Raw genomic sequence first — 26,770 nt, 5'->3', positions numbered from 1 at the left:
GGATTCATCCTTGGTGGGGTGGGTGAAGGGGGGTCTTTGCCTCCTGCGTTGAGGGCTCCACCTACCTTGCAGATGATAGAAAGATTTCAAAACGTCTACCAGCTTTCGATTTTCTGAGGTTGCTGGGCCTCATGTCCTCATGGCATCCTGTATTTTTCTGGTGCCTGAGGCTCGTCTAAGAGTGAGCTTCCTACAGTGTACCCACAGATCCCAATGGTGACGGTTCTCAGGCAGCATGACGTACCTTCTTCAGGACCCGAGCAAGGTTGTGCAGGATCTCCCTTGCTGGGCTTGGAAAGAGAATGTGATGATGGGGAAACCTTTTTGGCAACCCTGGCCGGAGATGACATTAGTCAGTTTCTTCCCTCGCGTGCTGGGTAGCCCACATTAACGATCTCATGATCAGCAGTCTTTTGACAAACAAAAAAAATGGATTCTGATGGGGACCACTTATTTGTGTGTTTTGAGTTTTTGATTGGTTGATTTGGGTGTAGGGTGAATATTCTCTGTGGGTTACATTGTTCTTCTTGTTGCATTTAATATTTGGATAACTCATGATTTGTGAGATTTGCTTGTTATGTTTATTGAAAATGTGAAAATAATATTTAGAGCTGAGGGCAATCAGACTGGCGCTGATGGATTTTTTGCCATTTATGCAGGGGAAGAACATCCAGTGGCCATGCATTACCTCCACTGTTGAGTGAGGGAATACAGTTCTGGTTTTGGGCACTACAATGGAATCTCACCTAGTCCAAGGGGAGATCACAATGGCAGATGCTTTAGCACGCTGAGCACAATTTCTCACGAGGGGTAGTTAGCTTTGTTTGCGTCCAGTATCAACCGGAAATGAGACCTCTTCTGCCCCAAGACATTTCTGCAGAGGAGTTCTGGAGAAATGCGTTTGTGGTACACTGCAATTTTACATACATAAACATACATAGTAATTCAACAGGTGGGTCAACCAGAGGTTACAGGTTGGTCTGGCAGTCAAGTCAATAAGTACAATTAAGGGCAAATCAATCAGAACAGTGAAGATAAAATACAGATCCACTGGCAGCCAGAAGCTTCAGTTGATAGCCTTATCAGTGAGCCAGAACTTTACTCTGGTTTTCAAAGTACTGAAGGAGGGTTCCAGTCTAATGGGGGGGGGGATAAGGAGTTCCAATACTTGGCAGCTTGGACAGGGAAGCTGGCTCCTCCTGCAGTTTATAGGTTAAACCTAGGAACTAAGAGGAAGTGAGTTTGGGAAGATCTGGTGGGTCGGGCTGGTTGGTATTTGGAGAACTTGTCTGACGGGTATTTAGGCGCAGAGTTAGACAGACATTTGTGGGTGATTGCCAGAGCGTGAAGTGATATTCTATCGCGCACTGGGAGCTAATTAGATTTCTGTCTAAGGCTGGAGATGTGCCTGATCTCAGAATGTTTAGTGCTGATCTTAAGGAATTGTTTTGAAGGACTTCTGAGATTCTGTTCAGAGGATCCTAGGAATAGTGTGTTGCAGTAGTCTATTTTGGAGAGCGCTAAGGCTCTAGCTAACGTCATGCAACTAGAGGGGACAAGTATGATTTACATGCATTGATTAGCTTGTTGGTGTAGGCTGTTGATGATGCAATGGAGCTCACTTGTTTCTTTAAGGACGAGGTGGAGTCGAGATAAACTCCTAGTGTTTTATCTCCTTTGCAACTTTAATCGGGTTCCCATCAATGTTGAAGGACATATATTGCGGGTCAAGCTTGTTAAGGCAAGCCTTCGTGACGACAATAGGGAGCTCTGTTTTTTCATCATTGAGGCAGAGGCTGTGGGCAGCCATCCATGCCTGTATTTCCAAGTAGATATTGTTAATTAGCTTAGAGTCGGCTTCGTAGCAACCTGACAGCGTGATGAGAACCTGGGTGTCATCTGCGTAGTTCGTGTAGATGACACCCATGTTGTCAAGACGGTCTAAGAGGAGTTTCGTGAATGTTATATAGCGTTGGTGAAACGCATGAGCCTAGGGGTACCCCGCAGTGGATGGGTATCGGGTCTGCTGAGGCAGAGGGCGAAAAGACTCTGGTGGTGCGGTTGGATAAGAAGATTTAATCCAATTGGATGCATTGATAGATGCAGTGGTTAAATGTTCAGTGAGGATCTAGTGGTCGACCGGATCAAAGGCAGCCGAGAGGTCGAACAGGAGGATGATGGCCAGTTTGCCTTTGTCTGTCGCCTCGTCCATCTGTATTTTCAGATCCAGGAGGGCTGTCTCGGGGCCATTTCTCAGCCGAAATCCAGATTGACGGAGGCCAATTAAGTTATTGTCCTCCGGGTGTTTCCGGATTTGCAGGTAAGCAACTCTGTCCAGAATTTTTAGAAGGAAGGGGACGGTTGTGATTGGCCTATAGTTCGTTGGTATATTAGGGTCTAAATTGTTTTTTTTTTAAAGAGTGGAATGACCCAGGCCTCCTTGAGGTTGTTGGGGAGAAGGCTGGCCTTGAATGAGAAGTTGATCACTGCGGCGATGAAAGGAGACAGCTCTTTGGCGCTTTCCTGGATGATGGGAGCCGGGCATGTGTCTCCTTGACATCTTGACGGCTTTAGTCCTCTGATGATGTCTTCCACTTCCTTAGGAGTGACCAGGGAGAAAGTAAACGGAGGGCACTGAGGGAGTTAATGCTTGGGAGAGTGTTTATCGGATGAGCTGTTTGAGAGGCTATTCTTCTTGGCTTCTATTTTGGTTTGGAGTGAAGCTATTTTGTCCGCTAGGGCTGCTTGTATTTTGGTGCACCAGGCCGCATCCTTTGTGCAGTCCGCCGATGGTGGTGCTGGGGATTCCAATTCCCTTAGGATGCTGAAGAGCTCCTTGGACCTTGATTTGGCGTTAAGGATTCTGTTATTATAGATTTCTTTTTTGGTGGTGTGAATGGCAGTTTTGTAGGAGTCAGCTGCTGTGGTGAACAGTGCCTTGTTGTAAGTGGTAGGTGATTTACGCCAAGTGGATTCCGCTACTCTTTTTTTCATTCCTCAGAATTTCTAGTTCTGGTGTGAACCAATTGTTGAGGTGAGCAATAGATTTGGCTTTTTTTTAAGCTTGAGTGGTGCGATAGTGTTCAAGTCTGACTCTAAAGTATTGTTATAGAGGTCAACCCGGTTAGTAGGGTCTAGGTTCTTGTATTTGGTATCGTCCAAGATGTTGTTGATTAGAGGGTGTAGATCGGGCAGTGTTATGTTACGGGAGTTCCTGCAAAGGGATGCGGGGTGAGGCTAGGACTCAGGGGGGATGGGGGCGGGGGGATTGTGATCCCCTGAATGGCAAAGGATATGTAATGGTGATCTCTCCAGGCAATAGGTTCATTCTGAAGTATTTTAATGGAGCAATTGAGGTCAGACAGCCCTTGACGTCTGTGATTCGGTGTTTAAAGCCGAGCTGGGAGATGGAGTTTTCGAGAGCTAGAGCATTGGTATCATTGGGGTCCTGGAACCCAAGGTTAAGGTCTCCAAGAAGTATGATTTGAGAGCCTAATTTTACGTTGGATGTTAAGAGGCCTGTGATGTTTTCCTCGAAGGAGGAGATGGGGCCTGGTGGGCAGTAGACAAGGTTTAGGAGGATGGTTTGTGTGGCTGTTAGCGGGAATTTAACTGATAGGAGTTCGGCAGATGGTAGGCTAGTGAGGGTAGTATCTCTGAGGCCCAGATGGGTTTTTGCTATAAGGGCGAGACCTCCTCCTCCTCTGCCTGAATTTCTGTCAGCTCTGATAATAGTGTAAGCCTCTGGGAGGGCTAGGGAGAATGCAGGGCCTGCTGCCTGGTGGAGCCAGGCTTCTGTGATGGCGAGAAAATCCAGGCCATTTTCAGAGATGAGGTCTGCAATATTAGGTCATGGGCAACTGGAGACCGTGCATTGATCAGTGCACCTTTAATGGTAGGTGGCATTGCTACGGGGAGTGGTCTACGCATGCTTGGAGAGGCAATGGGTGATGGTTCCCTAGTAAGGGCAACGGCGGAGGTTGGTAGGTTAGTATCTCTGTAGAAACTGCTGTGTGAGTGGTAGGCAGGCATTTATTAGATTTAGATATAGGGGCTTGAGTTGGCAATCTAGTAGGTATCGTATGAGTGATGAAATGGGATCCTAGCCTCATATTCCTGATATTCACGGGGCATGGTATCAACGATGTGGTGGGGGTGGCGAAGTGTTGGATCCATTCAATGGGGCTGAGTAGGTTCGTGGGGGTGTCCCTGGAGTGGGAGTTGATTCCAGGTGTGTAGTTTTTTGCAGCTTGGAATGGCCGGAGGAAGTCGGTAGGCGAGATGGATTGGAATAGTGGGACAATTGAGGCCATGGTGAGGGTGACTCTCTGGAGGGCTGCCATGAGGGCAGAGTAAGGTGTCTTGACAGTCGCAGCTGAGAGTGCACCTGAGAGGGACTTATCGACACCCTGGTAAGCCAGGGGTGGTGCTCTGAGTAGGGCGGCACTGCAGAGATCAAAGAGGCTAATGTGACGTCCTACAGGGTTTGGTGCAGGCTAGATGCTAAGTCCTAGTGACCTGAAGACTAAACAGGGTGACCTGAAGACTAAACAGGGTACAGAATGTTAAGAGTGAGGTCTGGTGTCCTCATGTTATAGCATGGAGCTCATGCTAACTAGGCGTGATACAATGCGCAGTTACGCAGTGTAATAAAAGGGCTGTTTAAGGTGCATAGGCAAGGGCGGGCTAGTAGATGCGTAGGCAAGCTAGACACAGCACAGGTAAATCAGCAGAGTACAATTCAGGTCATCATGGTAACGTGCCGTAAGAGTAGCAGGGTGTAAAGGCTGGTACAGACTAGTAAAATGGAGGCAGGCTAGGCAGAGCACAATTCACAGGTAAATCAACAGTGTATATTGCAGGTCAACATAGTATGGTACTGGGATTGGATAAGAGTAAAGGTAGCATGGTGTAAAGGTTGAGTCAAGAGTAAAACGCTTCACAGACTAGGTAAATGTAACACAATGCGCAGTCAGAATGGTAAAAGAAGAATTGCGGGATATCTAAGCAAGACACAATGCGCAGAGGAGAGACTAGCAGCAGTACATGGTCAGGCTACGAACAGCACAGTGCACAGGTAAATCAGCCAAGTAAAATCCATATAAGCATTGTACAAAAGCCGGTGTTGGGTAGAAGTAACCTGGTGTATGGGCTATGCCAGCAAACTACAAAACACAGACCAGCTGAACAAAGTTCAGATGTTATCGGGAGGATGGCCTCAAAGTGTGAACTGAGGTGTGGATGCGTTTATGCGAGGCAGAGTTAACTAGTGCGGGTCTAGAGGCTTGTGAAAACGGACCATAAAGGTGATGAGGCGGGAATAGGAGCCATTATGAAATACACCAAATCAGTCAGATGAGTGGTGGTAACAGTGTGCTAGAACTCGCCATGGTTTTTGGCTGTTAGCCGTTGCTCCCCGGGGCAAACAGGGGTAGAACAGGGCCTTTTTCACTGGCCTTCAAAGTGGCCGGCTTCCATCCGCCGGCCGGCGGATGTGTGTCGAGTAAGTGGAGGCCAGTTGCCTAGAAACTGAAGCCAGCCTTGGTATGAGACTGCGTTGCGCCGGCCATTTTAGAGCCAGGCACGGCTCCGAAGAAAACAGCTGATCTTGTTGCAGCGATGTCAGATAGCATTCAGGCACAGACAATGTATTTAAAAATGAATGATAGATTCCGTAGTGCTCACCGCAGCATATGGATGCCAGTGGGCAAATCTAGGCTCGATTCCAGGAAGCAGATGAACGCTTTCTACTCTTGTACGCTTTCCCCAGTCCCTGTCATGGCTCATGTCAGCAGGAGGTTGAGGAAGTTTGGAAAGCCCATGATCCTGATTGGGCCAGGAGGACGTGATACCCAGATCTTCTAGACAGCCCGCCATTCAGTCTTCCCCGGAGAGCAAACCTGTCCTCCCAAGAGGGAGGCCGTCTTCTTCACCCAGAAATCAAAACTCTGAACCTTCACACCTGGTTTTTGAGAGGTTAAGATACAAAGACTGCGACCTCCCGGAAGAGGTTATGGATGTGTTGCTTTTAACCTTAAGACCAGCAACAAAAGCACTATACCACTGCCACTGGAATATGTTTTGCAGCTGGTGTAGAGCTAAAGATATTAATCCTTTCGCTTGCGATACTCCTACAGTGCTTTCTTTTCTGCTACTCCTGGCCCATCGGGGGCTGAAGGTGACTACTGTCAAGGGCTTCCTGCCAGCGTTATCCATCTTCAAGCGCACGCCAGAGCAAGGCTCTTATTGTAAAATGCTTATTGTCATACAGTTTCTCAAGGGGCTGACAAATATATTTCCTCCGGTCCCTTTTATAGTCCCGACTTGGGATCTGAACTTGGTATTGACATTTTTATGGGAGCTCCATTTGAGCCTCTACATTCTTGTCCACTCTACGTTCTTGTCCACTCAGACTATTGACATTCAAGACAATTTTCCTGGTGGCCATCACTTCTGCTCGCAGGGTGAGTGAGCAAGCAGCAGGCTCTTTCATGTAAATCTTCTTTCAGCATATTTTTCAAGGAGAAGGTAGTCCTGAGGGTTTGCCCTTTGTCTTTCCCAAGCTGGTGTCGGAATTGCACCTAAAATAAAAGATTACCATGTCGACATTCTACCCACCTCCTCATCCTTCCAAAGAGGTGGAAAGGTTGCATAGATTGGGTTCAAAAAGGGCTGGGTCACACACTTGGGGAAGCCGTGATTAAGCATATCGTGTCACGCTGGATTATTCTGTGCATTTCAGAATGTTACTCTTTGGCTGGGAAAGATGTCCCTGAAAATCTAGGCGCACATTCCACCAGAGGAGTGGCAACCATTTTGGCCTTGCAAAGAGGTGTACCGGTGCAGGACATTTGTAATGCTGCAACTTGGTCCTCGATACACAGCTTCTCAAATCATTACTGTCGGGCCAGGATGCTTGGTTTGGGAAAGTTGGTTCTCACACCATAAACCAGTAATTAAATCCACTGGTCCCACCACCTTCTATTTAATTGCTCTGGGAGTCTGTCAAAGATGAGCAATCCGTGGGAGGACGCAATCCATTAGAAGAACATATTACTTACCCCATGTAGTGTTCTTTCTACTGGATGTTCCTCCCGTGGATTCCTCATCGCCCTCCACAGCCTACCCCTCTGACTGTGGGTGAATCTTTTAATATGCTTCTCTTTCAACACCCATGCAGGTTATGTATCCTCAAGTCTGCTCTGCAAAAGAGGGGCAACGGGGGCGCAATGTGTGCTATCGAAATCATGTCACAGTGTGGGAATGGAAGCCGGCGAGTGACAACGGCTTGGTGATGCACAGCGCCCTCTGCTGTCCAACGTTTCGAGAGCTGCGAGCAGGATATCGGTATATCAAAGATGAGGAATCCGTTAGAGGAACATCCAGTAGAAAGAACATTACCTGGGTTAAGTAATTTGTTAGTCTATTCTCCCAGCCATTGTCCCAACACCCGAACTTGGATATCGAGCTTGTGCTTATCCGCGTAAGCAGATGCACAAGTCCATGCTACGGAAAGCAACAACAAACCTCTGTTCCTTTAGTATTGAGGGTATCAAGCCAGTAGAGCCCTTTTAAATGTGCCCTTTACCTTTAAAGAAGCTGGATGGGTAAAATAAGGAGAATGTAACTGGTTAACACTATCTGATTTATCTGTGGGGTGAAAGATGCTGCGGAATTGAAGATCATTCTATTTCTATTGAGATTAACAAAGCAAATAGACTATGTATTTCTATTTTAGTCGATCAGGCCAAACCATTTTTTGTTGTTGTGCATTTTGTAAAAGTCTCAAGCAAGTGGTAGTACCATACGCTACGCTTGTCATTGTGTGCATCTGGTATACAATTACTATGGCGGTGTCCTCTTCGCCAAAGGGTTGTATGAAGGCATTAACCAGAGGCAAGGAGGGGGGGGCACCCTGTTGTTTGGGCAAAGGGATATAAACCCTGATGGGCATTTTATATTTTGTAAATGAAAGAGCAGAAGTACGAAAGTGTTAATAAAAGAAGTCTTGAAATCTGTTAATAAAAGTGTATGTTCCAAAGATGGGTTGCAGAAATAATTGAATTATAGAAAGATAGTAATAGTAATGCCACACAATGTATTCTTAGTTTTCTATAGCACTAAATAGTGTTGGTTGTCAGTTCAAATAACTGAATGTTTGAAAACAAAAATGTATTTCATCTGAAATATGCCACCTGCTCGATTTGCTTAAGCAATAACATGATTTTCTCATTTCCAGGATGGCGGAAATGCAGGGTTTAATGGAAAGGCTGGAGAAAGCAGTCAGTCGTCTTGAATCCGTGCTGTCACACCCGCATTCCCACACTGAGTTGGAGAATAATTCTGTCAATGGAATCCATGAAGGTAAGGGGCACTCTTTCCATCATTTCAGTGAACTGTACTGTGGAGATTGCTAGCTGTGAAACTGATATTCCTCATCAAATTCATCATGACTTGGTAGTTAATGTTTTTCTAACTGTGTCTTTTCCTCGCAAGGTGTTGGAAAGGGCATTCTTTGCAACTGAAAACTCATATCAATAAATCGGACTTTATATTGCTTTTACAGTCAGATTTGTGACCTTGTTCTCGCCCTGAGGCAGCGACGCACTCTGTTTCGGATGATTCTCTTGGTGTCTAGGTGATGCCTGTATGTTCATGTAGATGCGTCCCTGTGTCATTTGATGCAATCGACCATGGTAGCTTCTTTCTACTGTAGCTGCCCATATTATTTTAATGGGAACTGTCAGGAATGGTCCAGAGTTTACCACTTTGGCATGGCAAGTCACAATCTTACAAAATGAGTTGCCAGTGTATTGAGGAATGCCTACAGTTTTACTTTAGCACAATTGTTATCCAATCTGTATATAGAGCTGCCGGGAAATCTGATGCCCAACTGGGGTATCTAAGGGTCTTAGGATTACCTAGAAAACCTACCTGTACAAACGGGGATCATCCCGAGATGTTTTATCTCCTGGGGAAAAGCCTTTCGATGATCGGATACTTGATGTCGGCTACAAGTCGTAAGTATAACACCTTCAAAGCACATTTTTATTTGCAACAAGTGCCATGGTTGAGGTGGTTCAGTCCTAGCTCCCTCTTTTCGACAAAGGTTGTCTTTGCCCTAGTTTGATTTTGACTCTTTGCTCCCATGGGATTCTTTTGGAGCGCAGATTGCTCCTCAGTGTGCAGAATGTTAAAATGGCTTCAACAACAGTATATCAGCACTTGCACCTGAGACTTAGTATTAGTCTAGAAAAAAAACCCTCACAAAGCATAGACAATATATTATGTTGGCCGAAAACCAACCGCATCATACGTCTAGCATCGCCAGTACAGAATCGTCAGTATAACTATGGAGCGTCCATTTTGTACCAACGGAATTCGCCATTTTGCAATTTTGCTTGTCCTTTCTTTTCTGTTCCAATGCTTTGCTAAAATGGAATCCCTTGCATTCTGTTCATGCACAGAGCAAGGCTGTAAATTACATGCTGAGAGACTAGCCCAGACATCAATACGTTGTTTTCCTCCCTCACAAGTCCTTGGAAGTAAGCAGAAAGGCATTTAATCACCAAGCAGGTGCCAGCTAGTCTCACTGAAACGGCAGAAACTGTAGAAATAGAAAGTTAATGGCTTGAATTATACTCTCCTTCACGGCCCCCCTTTCCTGGGCCCCTTTAGATCGAGCCGACCTCTAGCTTACAAATAGAAACCAAGAGATAGCAGGGCTTGGATTGTGTCTCTCCAACGAACACAGCTTGCTTGCAGAAGAAGAGCAATATGTTCTCTGAAACAAAGAATAGTGTCTGCACCTTTGCAGATTGCAACTGTTGCCGAATAAATGTCTTAGAAGGTGTCATATTCGTCATAATTGTCAATCACCGTACCCCTGGTAAAGAAGATACATTATGGGCGGTGTTGGATTTGTCACTACCGATAATATGATGGTCTTTTTGTATATATGTTACTGTTGTAAAATATGCGTTGTCTTGCGTCTCACGAGGTCTGGGTAACACACGTTGCGGGACGTGAGATCCTGTCGGCCGACTGAGACTTATTGCTTTGCAATAAACCCTAGTTTTTGGGAATTTAACCTTGTGTCTGGCGTATCAGTTTGTGTGTGGTGATTGTGCCTTGTTTCCATGCACGAGGGTCCCCCAGGGGCCCGTCAGTAGCAACATACTTTTGCTTGCCGACGTTTGTCATATGACGATTAAGTGATTGGTCATTTTAGACATTGGTGGTGGTGAAAATGCCATACAGTTAGGAGACACAACATGCTCATTGTGGCTCCTGCAATCTGTTTTCCATTTTATTTGGTTGGGTTGGTGATTAGGCCAAGAGTATTTAAACATCTGATCTATCTAACAATATAATGAGAGGCCAGATGTATGTTTGGCCCTGCATGTTTTCCTGATGCAGTAGCTTCGCCTGTTGTCAACGCTAGAGGAGCTGTTGCCTTATGTTGGCTATATAAAGACTGTGCCAATTCGCATATCTTCACCTGTTGTCAATTCTAGAGCGAGATGTTGCCATAGGATATATGCTGATCCTACTGGGTTAATGAAAACCTGCAATTTGGCGGTGTACACAGGCTTTTACACTAGTATGAATATATTTCCACCATCTTACCTAGCTTGCACTGGCTTCCGGTTGAAGCCAGAATCCAGTTGAAATTAGGATATATTGCAGGTAAAGCTATTGTTTTGTAACAACCTTCTCATCTTGCTTCCCATTTCACAGTGGCTGGTGGCATTTGAGAAGCCGATTCAAATCCCTTCTTTAACGTGACGTTACCAGAACAAAATCTTGCTCTATGTAGTTTCCAAAATAATAGCATAACCATTTGTTCTGCATCTTGTGCTGGTTGTTGTAACTATCTTTTTTGGGTTAGCTAGATTTCCCTCCTTTCAGTGACAATTGGGTTCATATTTACATTTGTTATTTCCATTTATTTTCTCAGCATATTTTCAACCGTATATTTCTTTAAATTTGTTTGTGATGTTGTATGGCGCTCTGGATGTGTCTGGCCAGCTTCACACCTCAGTAAATGCTTTAATTCAAAATTCTACTTCATTAACAGTTTTTTCCACAGCAGGGCACAGCATGAAAGACTTATGGTCACAGTAACACTGAAAACGCACCCCATGTGAATTCTTAATACCGTAAAATAGCTTTCTAATGATTGCTTTTCTCTCAAAAAAATTCACATTCATTTGAGGACCTCAGAATTACCAGGTATTTTGTTATTCAGTAACACACAGCTTGGATTTCTTTTCAGATTATAACAAATGTCAAAACGCTTTTTTTTCAGTTGCTTAATAAATCGCCATTTACTAAAATTCGAATAATCTACGAATGAAATGTACATACCCAAATAGCCAGTAGACTCTGTTTTACATCAGTCTCCAAACCTTTTGTTTGAAGTTTTCAAATGTGAAGGGTAAGCCTCATTCAATGAGCTGTGATGTTCACAAGCACTTGTAAAATCATCTCTGGTCTAGTTCTCTAGCTCATTTAATGCACGCAACCATCATGAATATGAAATGTATGTTGTCATGAAAAGTACTGAATATTGGTTTTATTTAGGCTAATAATCCAATGGATGAAGTCACTCTTTTTAGTTTTCGAATTCTGAGATGTTTGGCACTCCATCCTTCAAATACATTTTGAAATTAGTAACGGATATCGATTTGCAATTCCTGGTTGTTTCTTGGATGTTCCAAACATGCCTCCCAACTACTCCTGAAGGTCACAAAATCAAAATGACAAGCAAATGCATAAAAATTGGTGGATACTTTCATAGCCATTCATACTTTTTAAAATGTCCACCTATGTTCCTACACAAAGTCTCTTTCCAATGGGTGCATGGGCTCTTCATGGAGGAACATGCCTCAGGTCTGCTCAGTCGGTCTCTTTTCTGGTATTCAAAGTAATTTCTGCACACGGGGTAGAATCGGTGAACATCCACCTGAATGATTGAAGAAAGTCAGAGTCTACTTGCATTCCTTTACAATTCAATGCACATGTGTAATTTCATCGGTGATCTTGCCATGTGTGCACATGCATCTCAGAGATCGGCAATGGTGACCGAAATTGCAATAGTGGTGTTTCCCACATTTCCATTAAATTGTTCGCAATCCATTCTAGTCAGAATGCTGAGCCCCTGTGACATGAGAATTCCTATTCATCGGCGAAGCGTCCCCACAGAGGATTCTCGAACACCTGGATTGAAACCAGATGCAATGAAAACTCATGCAAATACAGTTTGTGTGTATTTGCTCTGGATCCGCCAAAGACTAAATGAGGCTTGTACTTTTCTTCACACCATAATATCTGCTTGAACACTTTTACAAGTATATTATAAAGATGATCCCTTAATATCACCAAATTAAATTAAAGCCTTTGGGTTTAGACTCTTAATTGGATGCTTATGATTTGGCAAAACTCGGGTAATATGGGTAATGTAAGCAATTGTTAATAAACCTGCAACAAAAGGATATTGAATGGGAACCATACTAAGGAAAATAGTACCTTCCTTTGTGTGCTCTTCCCCCTTAGCTTAGCTGAATGCCCTATACCAGTTGCTGTAGCCCTGTTTTGGGTAGCCTCCGAGTACCGCTTCCTCCTGATCTTTTGGTCTAGAGTTTTCAACGGTGCAAGATCATTTTGGGCAGGCCAATGCCCCTGTGCTCTTGGGTTGATGAAAGGTTTGTATCCAGTGTTTGCCTGACTGGGACTTTCAGCAGCATTTGGAGTATGTTTGGGCCACATGGCTTTGGGATTTCAGGGCCTTCTGCAAGGGGGCAATTGGGAGGCCATGTGTTTAGGCTTGAAAATCTGGCGGTATATATATCTATATATATATCTCCTAACTTGAATACATTTCTTGCTAAAACCCACCCTTCACATAGATTTCAGCCCTTGTACAGATAGCAGACCAATAGAGACCCAGCTGTCACCAGCCTTTAGCCTTTAGAGACATCCTGCCCAGCTAAAGTTCAAAAGAACCCATTGCAGCACTGCCTCCCTCCGCATAAGTTATGCAATGAATCTCCTCAAATGGACAAATACCTAAAGATCTAATAGTCTATTATGTAATGTTATTGGTCTTTTATATTTCACACATTACCATTTTGGTCTTAAAGCATTGAGCCTTGTACCTGTAGAGGCTAATTATGACTCGACCCAAGGTGGGAGCCAGATCCTGATGTCTATGCTGTGGGATGGACAGAGTAGTCTACTGCAGGGCACATCTCACATTACTGGTGTTCTTGCTTTGGGACTATGCAGGGGACTTTATAGATGCACAATAGAGTGGAGGAAGGGGTTAGTTTTGTAAATGTGGAAAAGTTGTGTCCGGTCCTTTCTGGAATAGAATGCATTTGTGAACAGCACCAAAAAGTAAAAACATTGACACTGTTAAGCACAATTTCAATCATTATTTTAGATCCTTAGCGTCAGTCAGTCGGCATAGCTATAATTGGAATTTCAATAGTCGGCATAGCTATAATTGGCATTTCAAATACTGAAAGGTAACATGCTATTCTAAAGTGCTTTGATCCCATTTGAGGTGGGAGTATTTTACGCATGATTTTTCAAATTAGAGCGTAAATGCAATTTCAAGAGGGTAAAAATTAGTTCTCTCCTCTGTAAGAGAGTAAAACTTATCCAACACATATGTTATGGGTATGAACACATTTTAAAAGGGTGCGTGCTTTATTGTGTTGCTCGCTTAGCTGTCACAGATTTGGTCTTTCAGTTGGAAATTCACCATCATGCATAAGAAGGCTATGCTGCTGACAAAAGAAATGCTACATTGCCATCTAGTGGTGGAAAGTATCTTTTTTTAATGAATAAATCAAAATGTACACGGTACGCAGTACAAAATTAAATGGTCCGTATTTGCCATATTTACATGCGTAAAAGGGCAAGATACGCACGTTAACTGGTAGGCTGGAAAGACATTTTTAGAAAATGTTTGTAATACCATGCGTTTGTAAGGCCTATGATGCCATAACCATGCCGCAAGGAATCCCTTCCATTGGGTGCAGTTGCTGGGGTATTTGAAGCGCAGATTGGCATATGATGGTAGCACATACACCTGTGAGGCTCTACAGTATCACAAACCTAGCAAATGTTTAAGCTGTCCTCCTAGATGGCACAGAAGCAAAGTACTCCAAAGTACATAATACTGTGTCTAAAGCGGCTGTGAGGTATGGTGCAGCTTGACACATTTGATTGTGAGACTCCGCAAAAACATCTCTAGGTTATTTCCTCTAGCGGTGTTTGTGTTGGAGGAAGGACGTGCAGCGAGAGCGTCGGAGAAGCTTCGGTCTGTTTGTGGTTCGTTGGGGACTGGAGGGGCACTGGAGATTTGTCGGCGGGCCCCTCCTCATGTCCCCTTCTCGCCCAACTGCCACTTGTATAGAAGATTCATGCCAAATGCACCCCTTGAAAGGCTGAAGTGGTGGCAATCAGCTGCTGTTATCTTCCGGTGGGAGCCCAGCTGTTTGGGAGCTACGGTGAGGTAACGGGCTGGCTTTGTTGTTACCTGGTGCGCTGAGCTAAGTGGTGCTGAGAAGTGGTTTCCCCGTTTTTCCCAATTCCGAGGAAAGCTGGTCTACTCTGCCAAACGCGCTAAAGAGGGCAGTCTCTGCTTCAGACGGTGTCTTTCTTCCATGGCTACTGGAAGAGGAGGAGCAAACTATAAACCCTCCAGTTGGTTGCGGGGCGCAGCGGACTTCGCTGCAGTCTTGGGCAGTCTGGTGCTGGAGGGTGCAAAAGTCCCAAAGCTGCGTGAGTTGATGAGAGGTGCATAAAGCTTCGGTTTCTGTAACACAAGTATCTCCTGCAGGGTATCCAAAGTAGTAGCGACTGTGAATTTCAGACCCGGAACGGGGCAGAGCACCTGCTGACTAAGTGAACGTGGCGTGATTTTCTATACTAGCTTACCGGGAAGTGTGGAGTTATAAAAACACAGTTTGCTCCTAAAGGCCTGTATATTATATCCCCTGGGCAGGAAGTTCTGCAAGCTTGCTACACACGCTGTGGAGATTATCCTCACAAGGCCTGCTTTCAATTGCTGAGTCGCTCCTTTAGATGAAGAGAAACACTCATTCTAGATACGGGCTGTGCAGTACTATTGCTTGTTCAAGGAAATGTACACAGAGCCCCTCTCGCGGTATTTGGGCTGTAACAGCAAGCCTTAAATGAAAAAAGATAAAAAAGAAAAGAAGGGTCCGGTGGACGAAACACAACCTAACATTATTGGCTATTTTGATAACTGGCCAGTACCTGTGGTGGAGGGCAGCAATAATAGCTGACAACTTGGTCTGTAACGGTAAGGCACCGGAGGGAAATAACAGGTACTCGGAGAAGAGCACCTCTCATGGCTCGCCTATGATTGATAATAATGGATCTCTGCTCAATTTGTGACTAAATCTACAGCGGAACTCCCTCTGCCCTCTAAATACCAGCTATAACAACATTATTGGTTCTAACCTGTCGGCTAGTCCGGTCCTGGAGAAATTGGCATCCTTTTCAGAGCTCTCTACCAATGACCGCTTAAGTGAAGATGAAGCCTCAGATCAGATTAACGGCTCTGTATTGGTCTCGCCAGTAGGAATGTTGGTTGTTGTTTCCTCTTTGGATACAAACATTACTAACATTGATGCCTTGTTCCTTTTGTGAACAAAACTTGCAAAAGATCAATTTGAGAAAACGAATACTAGCCTTGGTGGTGGACGTTATTGCTTCTAGCCCAGTGCCAAGTACAAAGCACAGTTTAGATATGGGCATTACCAGGGATTCCTCTCAGTCAATGTTTCACTCCCTTGGGGCGACTATATCTCCTCAAACAACGATGAATATAAGAAAACCTTTTGACACAAGCATGTACTTCTAAGCCATCAGCGGGTTTGATATCCGATTCAAAAATGTTACAGCAAGAGTCTTATAATTACAACCGACTCAGAGGAACATGCTTTGGAGACGCTCTGTATTGAACAATCACTACTCGCTAGTTCGGTACATGGACAAAAGAAGCAAAGGAATGCCCAGCAAGTCAATCAGCTGGATAAGTAAAGTAAATGGCCAGAAACTTCAAAATTTCTGCTACTTAAAAAGACACAGAAATATGGTGGCCTCACAGTGCGACTTATAAAATATGGCCACCATATGGTAATGAATGAACTAAGTGACGGAACCACTCAGCGGGTGGTTCTTCAGGGCCCCCTAAACAAATAGATGTGTACTTCTCATAGGTCTCTTCCAAAAAAAAAAAACATGTCCCTGTTAACACCGACATAGCCTAAATACATACACTTCGAGGGGATTGGGTCCTCCGACGTATTCCATATCTATGACAGGTAATCACCACAGCTGTGCTGCTTCGGAAAATATTCGGCGCCTGCGTCGATGACGTTGATACTGTCCTCGAGGGCCTCCGTCGAGCCGACGTCACCGGATGTTATAAGTAGGACGCAAGACACCCGTAGCCTCAGTTCTGTTTTTTCCACGAACGTGTTCGCTTCGGAGATCTCGGCGCGCCTCGGTTCTTCCGAGTTCTGTTCTTTCGGTTCTTCGAACCTGTTCGTTGTGAAGATTTCCATGATGTCTTTGTCTACACCGCGGTTCCAAGATGTCGCTGACGGACCCGCACGACGCCTGCCTCTGGTGCCTTGGTGAGGACCACACCACGGACGATTGTGACGAGTGGCAGTCGTTAACGTTGAAGGCCTTGCAGGAGCGTAAGAAGAAGCTTTCTGTCGGTAAGGTGTGCAAGCCCCAGAAATCAAAATCCACTGGGTTTTTCACTGACGATTCGAGGGGCGACTCTCCGCATCGTCGGCGTAAATCCAGGAGGTCTCGGTCCCGGAGTGGGTCCCGCCATTCCTCTGCCTCTTCGCCGTCGGCGGGTTTCTTGTCCCAACAAGCATTCCACTCCTGAGGAATGGGATTCCTTCCGCAAGGAGATGATGGCGATTTTTCAGTCGCAGGGCTCCGTTCTGTCCGCGCCGTCAAAAGACGCCGGCAGGGAACGTGCTAGAGACGCTGTTCGCACGCCTTCCGGCTCGAGCGGTCGTCGCGATCACCGGGCACCTTCGAGGTCCTGATCGGACAAGGTGGATCGCTCTAGCCATGCCCGCACCAGGTCCCGGTCCTCAACGCCCTCGAGACCGTCGGAGCCTGTGAGGTCTTCGAAGAAGACATCAACGCCTTCGGCGCCGAGGCTGTTGAAGGACTCTCTGGAGGCTCCGCCTCCGAGGAAGCCGTCAATGCCATCGGCGCCCAGGCTGTCGAAGGACACGCTCGGGGCTCCGCCCTCGAGGCCTGTGTCGATGCCTTCGGCGCCACGCTCGACGCCGATTCTGTCGACGCCTTTTAAGGAGGCTTTATAGGAGGTGCCCCGGAGACCGGTGGAAACTCAAAGGCCCTGCAGAAGTCAGTAAGGCGGGTTTTTGAGCCTTTTTCTGTGCCCTCATCCAGGGATTTGTTCCAGCCTCTGGATTACATCTCTTAGGTGGATGAAGGGTCTGATGAAGGTATGGATCCTGACTGAGGTTCCTGACAAACTCATGTCTGGTCATAGCCAGCTTGAAGACCTGCATCAGTGTCTGCATGACGCCAGTGGTCTGGACACCTCTCCAGAGGTTGAGTTCGGGAGGCCTGAGCCTGGCACGCACGCCGAGTCCTCGTACCGGCGCCTTATGTCGAGGGTGACGGAATACTTGGGGTGGTCTGTGCCACTGTTAGGGAGAATTCTCTGTTAAGGCTAATTTCCCAAATCTAGTGAGTCCCCCAGCAGCTTTGCTGGATTTTTGGGGTTTATTTTTTTCTCCTGCTAAGAGTGAGACTCTTTTTCTCCCACTCTTAGACATGATTTGAGATATCCTTTTACTTTGTAATGTGTTTAATGGGCTATGGGGTCTTTTATTCCATAGGGTTTCATGTGGTTTTTGGTAAGTGCGTTATACAGCACCCTCAGTGCAGTAACACAGGGGTGTCATAGTGACCCCCAAACATAGACTCTATACCCTGGGACTGACTACTGTCTCCCAGGGCATGTAAAGTCACCATGGACTTTAATAGTCTTAAATTGGGAATAGAACCAATACAAACCATCATATTGTGGGAGTACTGGTAGGGGTAATTAGATTGCCCCTGGATCTGTTTTTCGAGGGGGCACTGTGCAGTCCCCCTCGTCGAGTTTCTGGCTGGCGGCAGTGGTTACCACGCGAAATATTCCACCGGAATATTTTTGTATGGGATTTTCCCATTCATTTCAAACGCACCACTTTTTGGTGCAATGTTAAAGATACCGCCGGGTTATTTATTTAATATTTATTCCCAGGTTGGGTCTTTTTGCCAGGACTCGGTTTTAAAATGGCATTTGTGTTCGCCTCTGTAACTCCAACCCAAGTCGAGCCCTTTGTTCCACTTTTTTGCAGGCTTCTCCACAGAAGCCTCCAAAAGTGGTGCCACTCTGTCTGGGTCTACAGGATGTGTGGGAGAGGGGGGGTTTAGGCACCCTGGACTGAGTTGCCTCGGCAACTCAAGTCGCACTCTTGTGTGATTGGCCCAGTGGTGAGCCGCCCGGCTCAACACTTAGCATGTTTGAGTGACAGCTAAGACTGATGAATGGGGATTTTCTGCATAAAAGCAGGGATTTGGGGACTGGAACTTCAGAAGTGGCCACAGGACCAAAGAATCCAAAGAGGGAGAAGCTGAGCCGACCTGCAACGACAACACGACCGGTGGAGCCCTGCAGAACCGTCTCACCACTTCTTCCAACGACAGAGGAGATCTTCATCCCGAAGAGTCATCTTCCTTTGACTGGTGGGGATAACCAGTTTACCCGCCTTTTCGCCTTCCCGGATCATCTCGTGGCCGCCTTGCCTGTGCCAAGCACCCCTGCAACCGGAATACTATGTTTTACCACTACCGCGAATAAAAGGGTAGTACCTTTTAACCGGAGAACTCTGCGGCTGGTTTCGTCCCTGGCAGTGCAAAGACCTTCAGCTTTCCTCCACGTCGAGATCATCTCTTCCTCTGGACAACGCCGCGACTTGCACCCGCTGCCAGGAACAACTGCCCCCGCTGGAGGATCTTCTCCACTTTCAAGGTACTGTGTCCGCCTGGCCTCCATCGCAACAGTCTGTGTGGGGTGTCTCTTAAATCCTCAATTTACCACTTGGGTTGGCCCTAGGCTGGCTAACTGAACTTTTCCGAGCTGAACTAATTCCTTTTTGAACTCTCTGCAAGACTTTTTCGAGCCTCTTAAACTGTGTGATCTTGGGCGCATTGGTGTCCTACTCTCTCTAAGAGGGGGAGCCTGGCCTCTGAACATTTTGCTCACAAGTAGACTTTGACTTTCCTGCCTTGCTTGGTGCTTCTAAAGTATTAGTGTTGTGTGCTTTCCTAATTTCTGCCTTTTCCCTCCCTTTTTTGATAACTTATTGGAGTGCCATCTTTAGTTAAGCGCTCACCTCTGTCTGAAAATAAGTGGTGTTAACTAAGACTTGTCTAATAAGGAATAAGGGATGTATATATATTAATAGTGACTGTGTTTTGAACTTGCTTACAATAATAGTGCTGGAGTGTGTCTAAGTGTGTCTTTAAATAAATAATTATATACTTTGATACCAAAGCTCTGGTCAGTGTTTGCTTGTGCTACTGTATTTTAGTACATATCTTGTATAATCTATATACTGTCTAACTCTTCTTGAGAGAAGTCTGGCTGCTCAGCCACAGCTACCAGGTAAATCTGGGTGGTACAGACCGCTACCAATTCGGTTTACTGCCAACACCTGTAGTCTTAAGCCTTTTGCAGTGGTCCCTAAGGGAACTGCACAGGTTTCTGCCTAACAGCCACCAGGGGATTTTCTGCAGGATGACCTGACGGATATCCTTGACCAAGGTCCACCAACTGACCCGGTACTGCCATTCCATATGGCCTTGCAAAGAAGGGTGGAAGCAGCTTGGACTGCTCCGGAGAGTCTCCCGGCAGTGGGCAAGTCTTTGCCGAATAAATACCGTCCGGCCAGTAGCGACCCCAGCTACTTGACTACGCACCCCACTCCGGAGAGTTTGGTGGTGCAGGCGGCCATGGCCCCGGCAAAACAGGAGTCGTACCCTACCATCCCTCCTGATAGGGACGACAAACGTTTTGATGGCTGGGCAAAGAAAGTGTTTTCTTCAGGGGGTATGGCTTTACAGGCAGCCAACTCCGTGTGTGCCTTAGCACGTTTCACTCATACTCTGTGGAATTGTGTCTCTTTGGTGGCTAAACACATTTCCGAAGGGTAGGAACGGGATGGCTTTCTTGCTCTTGTTCAGGATGGCAAGGATGCCATGTGTGAATCCGTTCAGTCGGGTCTGGACATGGCAGATTGCGTCAGCCGGTCCATTGCGGCGAGCACCGTAATGCGCAGCGTGTTTGCGGAAGTCAAGTTTTGCTCCTGATTTACAAGCCCGGCTTCTCAACATGCCCTTTGATGGGGAACATCTTTTTGGCAGCAAGGTAGACGAGAGCCTTGAGAGGTTGCAGACCTCCAAAGCTGCAGCGAAGTTGTTGAGCGCTGCAGTTCACCAACCTCTGCCTTTTCGTCCTAGGGGACAGCAATGGAGGGGAGGTTCCTTTTGATATTACTCATCCTTCGGTAGATCGAGAGGAGCTGCAAGTCAAAGTGGCCACCGTAGGAGTACCAGAGGTGGAAAACAAGGTACTCGAGGTGTCAAGGTCACTCGGGCAGTTGCCTCTTTACCCTCTTAGCCGCTTCAGCTCAGTCATGAGGCCATGTCCCATGGTTCGCCGGTTGGAAGGCTGGCACAGCATCTTGTAGAATGGCGTGCCATTACTTCAGATGTGTGGGTTCTGGCGATCATAGCCCACAGCTACTGTCTTCCCTTTCGGCAGAGGCCTCACGACAATCCACCAGGGAATCTCTCTTTGAAGAGTCCGGATCCGCTCCTTGAGCAGGAAATGAAATCCCTGCTGGAGAAAGGTGCCATAGAACTGGTGCCTGTAGCGGAGAGGAACAAGGGATGGTATTCCCCTTATTTTTTGATTGCGAAGGAAGACGGGAGGCGATTGAGACCCATCATGGACTTGCGTGGTTTGAACAAGCTCTTCAGGAAGGACAAGTTCAAGATGGTTACTCTCTCTCAAGTCCTCCAGGCCCTTCAACTTCAGGACTCGTTGTCTCTCGACCTCAAGGAGGCTTACTTTCATGTGCCGATTCATCCCAAGAACAAGAAGTACCTGAGGTTCGCGGATCGCGACTAACACTTTCAGTTTCGGGTTCTGCCGTTCGGATTGACCTCTGCCTGAGGGTTTTCACCAAGCTCATGGTGGTGGTGGCAGTGTATCTCAGGAAAGGGGGGATTCACGTCTATCCCTACCTGGATGATTGATTGATTAGAGCGCACTCTCCCGAGCTAGTCCTGGATCATCTGTCAGTCACCTGCCACTCCCTTCACAAGCTGGGCTTCTCCCTTAACTTAATGAAGTCCACTTGACGCCAACTCAGCGGCTCCAGTACATCGGAGCAGTGCTCGACTCGTCCCTGGGGCAGTGTTTCCCTCCCCAGGTGAAGGCTCATCACATTGAGCAGATGGTGTACAAGTTTCAACATGCCCAGAGTCTCCCGGCGTTCGAGTTTTTGAGGTTGCTCGGCCTCATGGTATCCTGCATTCTTCTGGTGCCAGAGGCCAGGTTGCGGATGAGATCTCTACAATGGGCGCTCAAGATGCAGTGGTCACAGTCCTCCAGCAGGATGTCGGACCCCGTTCAGGTGCCGTCCTCGGTCGCCCAGGACCTTCTGTGGTAGGCTGTCAAAGGCAATCTGATGAGGGGGGCTCCATTTTGGCTACCCTGGCCGGAGGTGACGATCGTGACGGACGCATCCCTCACGGGATGGGGAGCTCATGCCAACGAGTTGACAGTCAGCGTTCGTTGGTCCCCGTCGGAGTCCAGACTCCATATCTATCTGTTGGAGGTGAGGGCCATCAGGCTTGCCCTGAAGGCTTTTCTGCCGACTGTGCGAGGGAAGAATGTCCTGATTCTGACGGACAACACAGTGGCCATGCACTACCTCAACAAAAAGGGGGGGGCATGGTCACTTCCTCTGTGCAGGGAGGCGATGCAGCTCTGGCTCTGGGCCATCCAGCAGGAAATTTCGATCTCAGCAGTTCATCTGGCCGGAGATGAAAATGAGACGGCGGACGCTCTGAGAAGGAGCTGGCTCAGGAGATTCTCCTGGAGATCTTCGCCCTTTGGGGGACCCCACAAGTGGATCTCTTCGCCTCCAGTGTCAACCGGAATTGCGAAATGTTCTGCTCGCGGGAATTTCCTCCAAGAGGAGCCTTAGGGGATGCGTTCGTGGTGGAGGGGTCCTTCCCACTGCTGTATGCGTTTCCTCCAGTCCCCGTCATCCCGCAAGTGCTGCGGAGGTTACCGAGGTTCGGTTCCCGGATGATCCTCCTTGCTCCGGCATGGGACTGGAGAATGTGGTACCTGGACCTTCTCGACTTGTCTATCTGCCCTCCACGCCGTCTTCCCTACCAAGACAATCTGCTCTCACGGGAGGGGGGTCAGGTTCTCCGTCCAGAGGTCGGATCCCTCAACCTTCATGCTTGGCTTCTGAAAGGTTGAGGTATAAGGATTGGGACCTCCCTGAAGACGTGATGGAGGTGTTGCTTTCGGCCAGACGGCCTGCAACAAAGTCCCTGTACCGTTGCCGTTGGAGAAAGTTCTGCGACTGGTGCAGGGTTGAGAATGTGGATCCTTTTTCATGTGACATTCCTGTGGTTCTGTCTTTTTTTGCTTTCGTTAGCCCACAAGCGCCTGCAAGTGGGTACCATTAAAGGTTACCTGGCAGTGCTGTCCGTATTTAAGCGCTCGTCTGAGAGTGTTCTTATTTCAAAATTCCTTTAATTTCTCAGTTTCTGAAAGGGCTCACTAATGTGTTTCCACCGTCACCTTTCGATGTGCCCGGTTGGGATTTGAACCTTGTTCTAAAATTCCTAATGGGTGCTCCATTTGAGCCTTTACATTCTTGTCCTTTGAGACTGTTAACCCTTAAAACTGTATTTTTAGTTGCGGTTACTTCCGCTCGCAGAGTGAGTGAGTTACAGGCACTTTCTGTTAAGCCACCCTTCGCGATGTTTCATAAGGACAGGGTTGTCCTTAGGGTTCGTCCTTCCTTTCTTCCGAAACTGGTGTCGGAATTTCATTTAAGCCAGAAGGTCATTCTTCCGGCATTTTATCCTCCTCCATATCCTGGTAAGGAAGTGGAGAGGCTCCATAGGTTGGATCCTAGGAGAGCTTTAAGTTTCTACATTTCACGCATGTCCCGGGTCAGAGTGGACGATCAGCTCTTTATAGGTTACGCTGGAAGGCATTTGGGACAAGCTCTTACTAAGCAGACTTTGTCTAGATTGATTATCTAGCCAATATCTGAAAGTTATCGCTTGGCAGGTAAGGACCCTCCGGTTGGCTCACGGGCCCATTCTACTAGGGGTATGGCTGCCTCTACTGCCCTGCAGAGGGGTGTTCCTATTCATAACATCTGTGAAGCAGCCACTTGGGCTTCGGTCCATACTTTTGTAAGACACTACTCCCTAGGTTCTATCCATGGGCAGGATCTGGCCTTTGGCAAGGCGGTACTTTACTCTGCAATTTGATTGGGCATTCTAATTTTCTATATTCTAAAGTCTTTTTCCCTCCTCCATACGTTGGTACTGCTTTGGGAGTCTGCCATGGATATGGAATATGTCGAAGGACCCAATCCCCTAGAAGAACAAGTAATTCTGTAGCGGGGCAGGCAGGCAGGAAGCGATATGGAATACGTCGTCGGACCATCCCATCGAAAGAACGTTACCAGTTAAGAGTAACTTGTTCTTCTGAGGTAGTCACGACTACACTTAATGGGGACATGCTGGTTCCTGTATCCCGTAAAGATCTAATGGGTGCCTCCTCTAAAGATTAGAAATTGCCTGAACAAAACGACTTGCCCCTGCGGCCTTTAGAAGCGAATAACCACAGTACCATACAGAGACCTAATCAGGTCATCTATTTGGGGAATGCATTAAACCCAAATGCGGTTACCTGGCTCACATGTTAAATATTTACAGGTACCAGTTCCTATTAAGATGAACCATCCTTCGGATTTCCATGGGCCGGTTTGTTGGAAATATGTTAAAATAGTGGAGTCCATCCCTATGGCTGAGAGCTTTTTTTTCAAATCCGTCATGGCTGCTTCAACTCTTACATCTTGTTCCGCACCTGGCCATTATTTCATCTGAGGAGATTGAAAGACTGGAATTGCCTTCGGTCCATTGTTGCTCCAACTGGGTTTTGGTCACCTTTATATCGCCCATGGTGTTTGAACGAATCTGTAGAAATGCTAAATCCCTGGACGTGATGGGATTTGAGGTTTGTGTTTCAGCCCTCAATGTTGCCTGCTAAGTGGCTTGGCCCTGGAAGATGTGGCAACAATGGAGGCTCTGTAAAGGGCTGTTTCATCACTGCCGTTGACGGTCCAGCCTTCCTTGACACCAACTGGATGAAACAAAGCCACACCACCTACTCGGCAAGTTGCAACTGTCTCAGTTACTGATGCTAGAGTTGCTTATGGTAGCCTTGGTCCTCCCTTGTTCTCTTTAATAGATAAGTGCTTGGTACGCTGTCTTTTCTCTCCCCCATGGCTCCCTCGGGAGACTCTGTCAGGGTGTTTACATCCTTTTCTCACCGATCCTTGCTACGTCGGCTCTTGTCTCCTTCTCCTCTCTTACACAGAGCCAAGGCGGTCGGATCGATCCTTTCTCCCTCTCCCTCTTCCCCTCCTCCCCTCTTCCCTGTTAGGCAGAAACCTGTGCAGTTCCCTCTGGGACCACTGCAAAAGATTTAAGACTACAGGTGTTTGGCTGTAAACCCACTTGGTAGCTGTCTGTACCACACAGATTCACTTGGTAGCTGTGGCTGAGCAGTCAGACTTCCCTCAAGAAGAGTTAGGCAGTATACAGAGTATTCACAATAGGTCAAAAGAACACAGTAGAACAAGTAAACACTGACCAGGGCTTGGTGTAAAAGAGATATAAGTATTTATTTAAAACCACATCTAGAAAAACACACAGGCACTAATAGTAAGCAATTCAAAAACACGGTCACTAAAAGATATACACTCCCTTAGAAGAATATTAAACAAGTCTTAAGTAAAGCCCCACTTATTTTCAGACAGCGGTGAGCGCTTAACGCAGATGGCACTCTAATAATTCGTTTTAAAAGGGAGAGAAAAACAGAATAAATTAAAACAGATCCCAACACTTTTTCACGAACACACCAAGAGAGGAAGGCAAAGTAACACCGTGAGTTTAGAGTCAGTAGGCCGGATCCACTCCAAACGAAATGTGTCCAAGGTCACACGGTTGCAGTGCACAAGAGTCTTGTAAAGGTTCAAAAAGAGTTGGACCAAATAAAGGGACCAGTTAGAAGGTCAAGTTCAGCCAGCCCAGTCCAGAAGGTTAAGGGGTTATTATTACCTTATAGCAATCTTTAGAAAGGGAGGCCTGGCGGACACAGTACCTTAAAGTGGTGAGAATACTCCAGCGGGGGCAGTTGTTCCTGGCAGCGGATGCGAGTCGGTGCTTCGTCCGGGGAAAGAGAGGATCTCGTCGTGGAGGAAGACAGGAGTCCGTTGCACTGCCAGGGAAGAAACCAGCCGCGGAGTTCTCAGGTAAAAGGAGCGGTCCTTTAGTTCGCGGTCCAGTGGTAAGTGGCTATCCGGTTTCCGGGGTGCTTGGCCTGGGCAATTCGACCACAAGCCGGTCTGGGGTGCGAAGAGAAGAAGGTAAACTGGTTGTGCCCACCAGTCAGGGGAAGAAGCCTCTCCAGCCGGGAGATCTTCTCTGTCGTCGGGAAGTGGTGAGTCGGTTCCGCAGGGCTCCACCAGTGGTGTCGTCCTGGTAGGTCGACTCAGCTTCTCCCTCGTCGGATTCTCAGGTCCTGTGGCGACTTCTGAAGTTCCAGTCCCCAAAGCCCTGCTTTTATGCAGCACACCCCCATTCACTCAGCCTAGGTGTCAATCAAACATGCTAACTGGTGAGCCGGCCGGCTCACCACTTGGGCAATCACACAAGAGTGCGACTTGAGTTACCAAGGTAACTCAGTCCAGGGTGCCTAAACCCCCTCCAGCATCCCCTGTGGTACCCAGACAGAGTGGCACCACTTTTGGAGGCTTCTGTGGAGAAGCCCGCCAAAAAGTGGAACAAAGGGCTCGACTTGGGTTGGAGTCACAGAAGAGAACACAAACGCCATTTTAGAATCGAGTCCTGGCAAAAAATACCAACCGGCGAATTAATATTAAATAAATAAACCGGCGGTATGTTCGAGGCTATGAGAATTAATTAATTAAAGTTGGTAGCCTCGAACAATGGGAAAATCCCTTTGGGATATATTCGCGGTCGAATATAAAAAGTAGTAATCACTGCCACCAGCCAAAACTCGATCACGGGGGACAGAGACGTGCCCCCTCGACTTATAGACCCCGGGGCAATCGAATTGCCCCGACCAGTACGTCCACAATATGATGGTTTGTACTGGTTTCTGTTCATAATTTGGGACTAGTAAAGCCAATGGTGACTTTACATGCCCTGGGAGACAGTAGTCAGTCCCAGGGTATGGAGTCTATGTTGGGGTGTCACTATGACACCCCTGTGTTACTGCACGGAGGGTGCTGTGTAACACACATAGTAAAAACACATGAGACCC

At 46.9% G+C, this 26,770-nt stretch overlaps 1 protein-coding gene across 2 annotated transcripts in view; it reads left to right on the top strand.

Moving 5' to 3' along the window:
- Window positions 1-26,770, top strand: part of CAP2 (cyclase associated actin cytoskeleton regulatory protein 2) — a 1,372,251-nt gene that overhangs the window by 220,487 nt on the left and 1,124,994 nt on the right. For both annotated transcript variants that reach the window (XM_069613602.1, XM_069613603.1), the window contains one exon: window positions 8,240-8,364. In XM_069613602.1, the coding sequence (XP_069469703.1) occupies window positions 8,240-8,364 (125 nt within the window). The remainder of the gene's footprint in view (window positions 1-8,239; window positions 8,365-26,770) is intronic.

The sequence above is a fragment of the Ambystoma mexicanum genome, chromosome 5p (assembly GCF_040938575.1).
Source record: "Ambystoma mexicanum isolate Mex_15411 chromosome 5p, UKY_AmexF1_1, whole genome shotgun sequence".
NCBI lineage: Eukaryota > Metazoa > Chordata > Amphibia > Caudata > Ambystomatidae > Ambystoma > Ambystoma mexicanum.
Note: the sequence above shows the minus strand (reverse complement) of the source record. Positions and strands in the feature narration are given on the sequence as shown.